The 11,020-nt window shown below is 38.1% G+C and overlaps 1 protein-coding gene across 1 annotated transcript; it reads right to left on the reverse strand.

Moving 5' to 3' along the window:
• Nucleotides 1-1,713: 1,713 nt before the first annotated feature.
• On the reverse strand, nt 1,714-2,585 carry LOC138909247 (uncharacterized). Its single transcript, XM_070200433.1, has 2 exons — nt 2,199-2,585; nt 1,714-2,049 (listed from the first exon to the last, which is right to left on the reverse strand). Exons 1-2 carry the CDS (start codon nt 2,583-2,585, stop codon nt 1,714-1,716), a joined length of 723 nt encoding a protein of 240 aa, XP_070056534.1.
• Between the last annotated feature and the right edge of the window lie 8,435 nt (nt 2,586-11,020).

Genomic DNA, 11,020 nt, shown 5'->3' on the forward strand with positions numbered 1-11,020 from the left:
ACCTCAGGATTCTTTTGACAGCTTTCAAATGAGAATCTTTAGGACTTGATTGGAATCTAGCACACAACCCAACATTAAACACAATGTTAGGAATGCTGGCTGTTAGGTACAAGAGAGATCCAATGATACCTCAATACATAGTTTCATTTACAGGAGAACCAGGTTTGTCCATGTATAGACAAGTGGCAGTAGCAATGAGAGTATCAATGGTCTTTTGCTTTCCATCTCAAACCTTTTCAGAAGCTCCTTAATGTATTTCTGCTAACTTATCATCGTTCCCTTAGGGGTTTGCTTAACTTGCAACCCTAAGAAAAAAATTCAATTCCCCCACCATGCTCATTTCAAACTCTCTTCCCATAAGCTTTGCAAACTCCTCACACAAGGAATCATTTGTTGTACCAAAGATGATGTCGTCAACATAAACTTGCAAGATGAGCAGGTTCCTCCCATGTTCAAAAATAGTGTGTTATCGATTTTTCCTCTTGTAAAGCCATTTTCAAGAAGAAATTTGGACAACCTTTCTTACCTTGCATGAGGGGCCTGTTTCAGCCCATATAATGCCTTATCAAGTTTGAACACATGATCGGGATGCTCATGACACTCAAAACTAGGTAGTAGTTTGAAGAAAAATTCTTCCTTTAAATATCAATTCAAAAATGCACTTTTGACATCCATTTGGAACAGTTTGAATTCCATATGAGATGCAAAGGTAATGAGTTCTGATGGCTTCCATTAAAGCAACTGGGGCAAAAGTCTCATCATAGTCAATTCCTTCTTCTTGATTATCGCTTTGGACCACCAGTCTGGCTTTATTTCTTGTTGTATTGACAAATTTATCAAGCTTGTTTCTGACTACCTACCTAGTTCCAATAATAACTCTATTTGAGGGTCGAGGAACCTGGCGTCACACGTTGTTCCTCTCAAATTGATGGAGCTCCTCTGGCAGGGCAACAATCCAATCAACATCTTTCAATTCTTTCTTGATGTTTTTCGGCTCAATTTGAGACAAGAAAGCTGAGAAAGTAAACATATTTCTAGCCTTGTATCTAGTATGAATCCCTGAATCCAGAGGAGTGATTACGTTTCGGAATGGATGTGAGCGTTTGTGCTTCCAGTTTGACGCATGGGTTTTAGGATGTGAGGGACCAGGTTCCGCCATGTGAGACCCATCATTGGCATTGATGGACACAGCATCAAAAAATCTATTGTTAGCTTCAATTGCTGTGATGGAAGGACCAGGTTCCTCCAAATCATTTGGAAGTTCTGCTGCATTTTCTTCACTGGATTCCTTGACTTGACTCATTAGATCAGCCTTCCGATTTGCCATATCAATTACCTCTCCGGGGACCTTTGAATAATCTCCATCTTGATCATACTTATCATGTGATTCTTGAATTGTCAACAATAATAACGGAGATGTACTTCTTTCCTCCTCTGTCAAGCATCCTCATAGGTCCACACAAATCCATATGGAGAAGATCCAGTGTCCTTAAAATGCTCACTTACTTCTTTGTCTTGAATGAGGACTTGACTTGCTTCCTTTTCACATATGCATCACACACCTTGTGATATTTGAACTTTGACTTCGGCAACCCACAAACCAGGTCCTTCTTGATCAGCTTGTTCAACAGAGTAAAGCTTGCATGTACCAATCTTCTGTGCCATAGTTCAGCATCATCATCAATAGCACTCAGTCATGTAAGATTACCACCATCAAAGATTCAAAGTCTGCAACATAAATGTTTTTGAACCTTTAGCAATAAGAACCACTTCACCAGTTATAAGATTGGTGACAGTGCAAGACTTTGACAGGAACTCTACTTTGTTTCTTTTGTCGTAGAATTGAGAGACACTCAGCATGCTATACTTCAAGCCATTCACATAATACACATTCTCAATTAAGTGAGAGAGTGTTTTCCCAATATTTCCAAAGGATACACTGCCACCTTGCAGGGCCTTGAGTGAAAGAAAATCATCCATTCTTCCAGTCATGTGTTTAGAGCAGCCACTATCCATGTACCATTTTTTACTGCTTCCTTTCACTACTGCCTGCACAAGGGAATCAGAGATTAGTCTTAGGAACCCAAACAAGTTTGAGTCCCTTGCAATAAGGGAAGGGGCGAATCAAATTTCTTTTTGTCCATGCAGGCATCACATATTTCTTTTTTCAGAGAATCGGGTTCCTTAGAAGTAGAAACATTTTTGACAAAAACTTTGTTTTTCTTTTGGGACGGAAACTTTGCTTTACATGAATGTTGGTAATGACCAGTCTTACCACAGTAAGTACAAAGCCAGTTATCAGGCACAGTGACATACTGGCTATGTGGGTTATATGGGGCTTTTTCCTTGTGGAACCAGATTCCTTGCATGTTCCCCCCATTACTATTATACATGGAAGTGATTACATCAAAGGAACAGGTACATTTAAGTGACTTATCAAAATCATTTTTAACCCTTTTCAAATCCTCTTGAAGTTGTCTATTCTTTTCAAGCTCAGCAACAAGACTTGTTTTAACTTTCTTAATCTTACTCACACGCTCAAGTTGAGCATCACTAGCCACTTCTTTACCCTTAGGGGTGTCCATCCATTTTTTCGTTTAGTTTTTCATCAAGGTATTTTCTCTAGTTTCTTCTTCCAATTGTTCCTTTAAGTCTACAATGGAAACTACCATATCATCTCTCTTTTATTCTATGCCACAAATTTCTTCAATTAAAGCATTTTTCTCATTAATGAGGCTATGATAGGCATCAATCAACACATTTTCTAAGGACATCAATTTTTTCTTAGAGTAAGTTTTTAAATTTCTTTGAACATCAAGAAAACTTACCTCATCTTCCTCCTTGTCCTCATCATCATCAGATTTTGCCATGAGTGCAAAGATTGACTCATATTCTAAAGATTCATTGCCAGCAATCATCATAGATGTAGATGTATCTCCTTGGTCATATTCACCTTCAGGTTCACTGGAGAAATCTCCCCTGTCAACCAGGGCTTGCTTTACCATGTTGTTAGCAACATCTCTTCTTTTGAACTTTCTGTCAGGGACCTAGCTCCTCTTAGTCGCCTTTTCAGTGTTGGTTTTGTAATAATCATGTTTATGAAGAGGACAATCATTAATAAAGTGTCCATATTTTCCACACTTACGACAACAATCATTTCCTTTGAAGTTCCTGTTGTTACTTCCTTTCTTTGGGATCCCACCATTTTTACAAATCATCTTTTAAAATCTTCGAGTGGATAAGTCATGTCAGATTTATCACTACTTGATTCACTGTGTGCATTTTTGAGAACCAGGTTCTTCTCCTTCTTGGGCTCTCTTCTTTCAAGATCTTTCTTTCTCTTCATCTCATAGGTTTTGAGATTTCCAATGAGTTCATCAATGGTCAGCTTCTGCAAATCCTTGGCTTCAGTGATAGCATTCACTTTACTTTCCTCCAAACCTAGTAAAACACTGAGTATTTTCCGTACCAGCTTGTTGGTTGGAATGATTTCACCATGTGAGTGAAGCTCATTAATTACGGAGGTGAAACGAGTATGCATCTATTGAATGGACTCATCCTTTTTTACTTTAAAGAGTTCATACTCAGTTGTAAGCGAATCTATTTTGGATTTCTTTACCTGAGTAGTTCCCTCATGAGCCGTGTGAAGAGCTTCCCAGATTTCCTTGGCTGATTCACATGCCAAGATATGATTATACTCGTCTGGTCCAATACCACACACAAGAATCTTCTTCTCCTTGAAGTTCTTCTCAGTAGCTTTTCGATCAACATCATTGTATTCTTTTCTTGTCTTTGGAATAGTCCTTTTTCCCTCTCCAACAGCCTTCATAGGGACAAAGGGACCATCACAAATTATGTCCCAAAGTTCGGAGTCTTCAGCCATAATGAAGTCATGCATTTTTATTTTCCACCAACCATAGTATTGGACGTTGAATCTTGGTGGTATGTATGTTGATTATCCTTCCTCGAAGTTTGGTGGAGAAGCCATGAGGATCCTTTTTAGGTGTTAACCCTTTAGAAAGAACCTGCTCTGATATTAATTGATATAAACTTAAGGTCCACCAAACTGTATAGAGAACATGGTTCTCTATCAGTTCCCACAGAACATACACACACAGCGATAAGTAAATAACACAATAATATTTTACTTGGAAAACTCCCAACTCACGGGATTAAAAACCACGACCTACACTCGTAGGATTTCAACTTCACTAACCGAGAAACTTTAGATTGCAACCTATTGTAACCTAGAAATTAAACTCTTAATCTCTCACCTACTTGCAATAACTATATTGCAAGCCTCTTTGTAATAACTTTATTACAAAGCAACAAACCTTGACTAACTCTAGTCAAGAAACTAAACCAAACAGTGGATTAAATCTGTCCAACAAAGACACATATTGAAAGTCGTGTAAGATTACAAATGAAGAACAAATAACAAAAACTCAACAAACCTAAGGACTTAAGATATCTTCAATATTTGGATATGGTCCTTGAGGTTGCAGCAGCTTTGTTCTTGAGAGAGATGGTGGCTAGCACTTGAGAGAGAAAAATCAAATTTTAGTTTTTGCAAGTGTTAGACAAATGAAATCCCTTGCCTCATGTTGATAATATGTGTGTGTGAGGTCATTGGGATGATGTAAGCAAATATCTAGTACAAGACATGCTCCATAAAGTGACTGTTGCACTGTTGCGTGTGTAGTGCGATGAGCAATGACTTTAACAGTTGTAAGGAGTTGACATGTACTGTGATCGGAGAAACTGATCTCTATCTGTTCCCTCTATTGTTCTCTCTGTTATTCCCTTAACTAATTTCATTTAGAGTTGAACCAGACCTCTGACTTGTTACTCTAAACGCAAAGGAACTAATTATTTCAGGTTCCTTATCTGGTTCTCTCATGATGTTTTGTCAAAATAAAATAAAGTAATTATCAGATTTTCAGCAAAAATAAAATAAAATAAAATAATTAGTCTATGCATATTATTTTGATAACGGGACAGTCAGATGGTGGGTTAAGTTTTCAGTGATTTGGTTTCTTCATTTGTTTCTTTTTTTCTTTTTTGATTGGTTTGGCCCTTTAAATTTGTCTGATCTTGTGTTTTTTCGACCTTTTCTTTCCTTTTTTATTTCTTTTACCATGAATTGAGAAATACATAAGAACTATAAAATAAGACTACCATCAATTGTACTGTAACAAACTATAATATATCAATTACAATCTAAGAACAATACACTACTAGAAATTCGGGAAACATCGTCCAAAACAATCGACCAAAATCAGTCGGTAATGGCCAATAACCGCCCAAAACGCGATCATTTACGTGTGGTCGGTATTTTGAAGGTATGAAGAGCATACCGACCAAAGTTGGTCGGAAATTACCGACCTACATTGTCGCACGACCATCTGATAATTTAATTGACTTACCGACCAATAATGGTCAGAATGTTATTTTAATAATTTAATATTACCGACCAATGTTGGTCGGTGTATTAAATTTATTAATTTTTCTTACCGACAAACTTTGGTCGGTATTGGAAAATTTATATTTTTAATAAATAATTAAAATTTATGAATACTGACCAATGTTGGTCTGGATAGGGCAGCCAACTTACTGACCAAAGTTGGTCGGTAATGTTGAATTTCTGAGAATTCAATGTGCATTAACCGACCAACATTGGTCGGTATTTTGCAATTTAATTTTTTTTTATTAGTTACCAATCAAGGTTGGTCAGTTTTTTGGGATTAAGTTTGGCAGAAAATACATGTTTTGGTAGCTACACCATCTGCCAAATAAAAACAACATACCAATACCCCCAATTCACCACATATAATCCCTAATTCACCACAAATCCAACCAAAGATCCAATTAACACTTTAAAACTAACAAAGTTCAATTAAACATCACAATGCAAAAGCAAGAAAAAACTAAGTAATTACAACAAGTTCAAAATTGTTCAATCTAATTCAAAACTAGTTCTATTAGTCTAGTTCAAAGTATATCAATGTATTGGTCAATGGGTGTTTTCTACAACATCACCACCGTCTGATGAACTTTCATCTACAAGATGGTATAGAGAACAATCTTGTAGAGGACAGGAAGAACGATCACGGGGAGTAGGGGAGGAACGATCACGTGGAGGTGGAGCCTCTGGCGATGACTCACGAGACCGGGGCAACGGCAAATCTCCAGTAGAAAAGAGAGATCTGATATGAGCTTGAATACCAAGGAATTGGGCATCTCTAAGACTTTCTCTTTCCTTGGCCGCTTCTAGCTTGGATGTAAACCTTGTCACTGTCTCCTGCATAGCCGAGAGGCCCTCCCTATTAAGTGTCTTGCCCTGTGAGGAAGTCCTTATTCCTTGCATTCCACACCTATAGCAATGGAATTGTTTCTCAGGAAGCCCATATACCTTCCCCCGTTTTGGACCACTAATAACCTCCAACCATATTCTTTCAGCATCCTCATCCGAAAGTTGGGTTGGCTCGCCTGATGCACCAACTGGCTGACTACGAATGAATTCCTCCACGTTATTTTAAATTAAATTAGTATTTAAAAATTCTTATAAAAGTAAATTATAACACTTAAAGAAAATTGAAATCTTACATATGCAGTCTCTGCTCGGTCCTCAACCCACCTATCTACATCCCCCTCTTTCTTCTTCTTTAAAATATGTGTCTCCTTGAATAGCTCATCATGGCTCATTGGACGCTCATACTTCTTTTCCTGAAAATAAATTAATTTAGTTAATAAATAGAATTGATATACTTAGAAAAGTAAAATAATTTAAGCAATTACCATTCTTCTTCTTATTGTCCCGATACTAATAGCACCCCTAGTGTGCAATGAGCCTCCCTTCTCGGATGAGGGAGCTTTTTTTCCTTGTTCGCTCCTTTTTAAGAATTCCTCACTCTACCGTTACCTTAGCAAATCATCCCATAAATGTTGCAGATACCAGTCAAGCCTCTTGTTCTTCTTTCTACCATCCGAGAAATGATCCGCCAATCTCTTGAGGGCTTTATGATGAAATTTTGTAGCCACTTCCTCGCTATAGAGGTCTTTCTATACACACTTGCTCTATATTTCAAAAGTTAAATATTAGATGGAAACATCATAAATTTAAATTATTAAACTACACAAAAGAATATTTATACCTTAAATTGATTGAAAATTTTCTCCTTCAGCGAGTATGGGAAATCACTCCATGTCGCATAAGAGCCATCATAAAGCTTTTTGATCGCATTGGTGATTATCTTCGTAGTCTTCTTACCAGACCTGAACTTGCAATTTAATAACAAAAATACATGAAAATATTAGTAAAAATATTATAAAAAATAATAAACGCAAAAATAAACAAATAACTCCTACCTGTTACCCTCAGGGACTATGATGATCCTGCCACAACGATCATAATGCACTACCTCTGGATCATCATCCTCAGCATGTGTATCAGAGGCATGTGAAGACAGTGTAGATGGGGGCTCAGAACTACGGTCTCACAGGCGAAGTCCTAAAATAGATGGGGTTGATGATGAAAATGGTTGCGATCCCTGCGGCTACGACATAGCTGGATGTGACCCATGTGGCTGTGATACTGATGGTTTTGACCCGAGTGGCTGTGATATGGATGATTATGATCCAAGTGTCTATGATATGTAGGGATGCAATCCACGTGGCTATGATGCAGATGGCTAAGATCCACATGGTTGTGAGGCAGCTGGACTGTATGTCGAACAAATAGTCCTATGGCCATATGATGGAAGACTCTGTGTAGGCCTCGTGATACTGTGGCAGCTCTGTATATCCGTGTGGTTGAGAATAAGACATAGGCATCTCTGAAGAGGGTGGAAATGAGGAAGTTGTATTATCCCTAGGACCTACCATCCTCTTTCCCTTCCTAGCATTTTCGCGACCCCGAGAACTAGTAGGGTTATTATTACTATAACGACACGACTTGTTGTGTAGAACATTTACTCTCCTTTCAACTATTTGAAGTCTTGAATAGCTTCATATGATGTATTATGACTTGTGTGAATCGTCGATTTTGGCTTTTCAGGTATTTCGAAATTAGATTGGAAGAATGAATTACGTGTCTGAACCCTTAAGCTGGAAGAGTTGACCAGGTTTGACTTTTTAGTATTTGACCTCGGAACGAAGTTTTGATGGTTCTGTTAGGTTTGTATGGTGATTTCGGACTTAGGAGTGTGTCTAGATATTTATTTTGAAGTCTGTAGTTGAATTTGGCTTGAAATGGCGAAAGTAAGAAATTGAAGGTTTGAAAGTTTGACCGAAAGTTGACTTTTATGATATTGAGTCCGGATTGCAATTCTGTAAATTTTAGTAGCTTCTTTATGTCATTTATGACTTGTACGCAAAATTTGAGTTCATTCCTGATGGAATTGATATGTTTCGGTGTGAGATTTGGAAGTTGAAAGATTTAAAGTTTATTAAGTTTGAATTGAGGTGCGATTCGTCATTTCGATGTTGTTATATGTGATTTGAGGCCTCTAGTAGGTCCGTAATATATTTTGGGACTTGTTGGTATGTTCGTACGGGGTCCCGAGGGGCTCGGGTAAGTTTCAGACGGGGTTCATATCGATTTGAAATTTTTGGAAACTACTGGAATTTTGGGTTATTGGTGCAACCGCTTCTGTGGAAGCAACTCCGTAGAAGCGAGCAGCCCATCGCAGAAGCGAACTGAGCAGCTGGGCAGGAGTCCGCAAATGCGGAGTGTTTTGCGCAGAAGCATGACCGCAGATGCGGTCCTGGGCATCGCAGAAGCGATCACTACTGGCCAAGCTGTTCTCACTGAAGCGAGATGTATACTGCAGATGCGACTATGCGATCGCATATGCGGAAACCCTAGGCAGAAGCTATAATCGAGGTTTCGCTCATTATATTCACATTTTCGGATTTTGGAGCTCGGTTTGGGCGACTTTGGAGGGGAGTTTTTCCACACAACTTGGGGTAAGTATGTTTGACTCCCTTGTGATTATATTTCATGAATTAATCTTCGTTTTTGGCGTTTGACTATTGATTTTTCAAGAGAGATCGGAGGAATTTTCTATAATTCCATAAAATGAATTTTTGATATTTGAATGTTGATTCGGAGTCAGATTTGAGTAAAATTAGTATGGTTGGACTCATAGTTTAATGGGTTGTCGGATTTTATGAGTTTTGTCAGATTCTGAGATGTAGGCCCCACTACCGACTTTTCGAGCGGAGTTGAAACTCTTATAAATTATTAAATTGTAAGCATTGGAGTATATTTTTATTAATTTGCACGTTGTTTGATTAGTTTCGAATCGTTTGTCTTGTAATTGAGGATATATGAAGGTGTTTAGAGTATTGTTTATCTTGCTCGGCATTGGATTCGACTTGTTCGAGGGAAGTAACACTTCCAAACTTGGTGCAGAGGGTATGAAACCCTGAATTTCGTATTATATATTTGTTGTTCAGGTGACACACATGCTAGGTGACGGGCGTGTGGGCGCGTGGGCGTGCACCGTGTGAATCGTAACTCCGTTATTTATAAGGTATTATATAGTTACCTGAGCTTATCTGTAACCATGAAACCTCTACGTACTAGAGCTATTGAGCTGTGATCCATGTCCGAAACCATGTCTAGGCTACATGCTTATTCTGTTGGCACCCACGGAGGTCATTACTGTTGTTGAGTTATTTGCTTACATTGCAATTTCATACTCAGTCATGTTCATTCATTGCATATCATATCTCAGTCTCTATTGTTATTTATTGATACATTATATCATCATTTTAGGCTAGTTTCATGACATTCTGAGCCCGAGAGACTGGAGAGATTGATGACTGAGTGAGGCCAAGGGCCTGATTGTGAGGATATTATGGGATCGGGATGCACGCCGCATCATATTTTTATTTATTTATGCCTGGACCTGGCTTATTATAGCGCTTGGGCTGAAGGAGCCCCTCAAGAGTCTGCACCCCCCCACATTGAGTGCAGTGGATATTATATTTTGGATGGAGTTCCCTGGGCATGTAGTTGCCATATATATTCACTTTTAGGATGGAGTTGCCTGATTTATTTATATTCGGGATGGAGTTCCCTAGGCATGGAGTTGTCGTATTTATTTATATTCCGGATGGAGTTCCCTGGGCATGGAGTTGCCTTATTTATTTATATTCGGGATAGAGTTCCCTAGGTATGGAGTTGCTGTATTTATTTATATTCGGGATGGAGTTCCCTAGGCATGGAGTTGCCTTATTTATTTATATTTGGGATGGAGTTCCCTGGGCTGGATTGGCCCTATACAGTATTGAGTGACTGAATGTCAGTTATTACGTATATATTCGTGATGGATCTTCCGTGGGCTGGATTAGCCATATATAGTACTGAGTGATTGAGTACTTCGAGAGTGTGAGTACATGAGTTCATCACTGTGCTACATTACATTAGACATGCATACTTGATATGTAGGAATATAGAAATATTTTTCCTCATGCCATCTGATAATGAAATTTCTTATCTGTCGTTAAAGCTTTTGAGAAAAATTACAAATTTGAGACTTACTCATATTTTCGGTGATTTTTGGCATAAAGAATTTGAGTTTTACTGTTATACTTGAAAAGAAAAATGTTTGTTTTCCGGAATTGTATACGAGCTGAGCATTTTATTATCGAGTTATTACTTGTGTTGCTTTAAATTGTATTTTTTTGAGATGTTATTTGTTATTGGTGTGGATTCTGACCTTGGTACAAACTCGCCACTACTTTCAACCTAAGGTTAGGTTTGTTACTTATTGAGTACATGGGGTCGGTTGTACTAATACTACACTTCTGCACATTGCGTGCAGATTTCTGATGTTGATGTTGCTGCGTACGGCGGGAGCTGGATCTGAAGATGTACCTACGATCCAGTCACAACTTCCTCTTGTTCTAGGTAGCTTTAGAATTTTTTTTAAAATCTATTCATGTATATTTCAGAAAGATGACGTATTTTTATTTCACACCAATTTTATTTGTAAATTCTAATCTTAGAAAC

Source organism: Nicotiana tomentosiformis, chromosome 4 (genome assembly GCF_000390325.3).
Source record: "Nicotiana tomentosiformis chromosome 4, ASM39032v3, whole genome shotgun sequence".
NCBI classification, from domain to species: domain Eukaryota; kingdom Viridiplantae; phylum Streptophyta; class Magnoliopsida; order Solanales; family Solanaceae; genus Nicotiana; species Nicotiana tomentosiformis.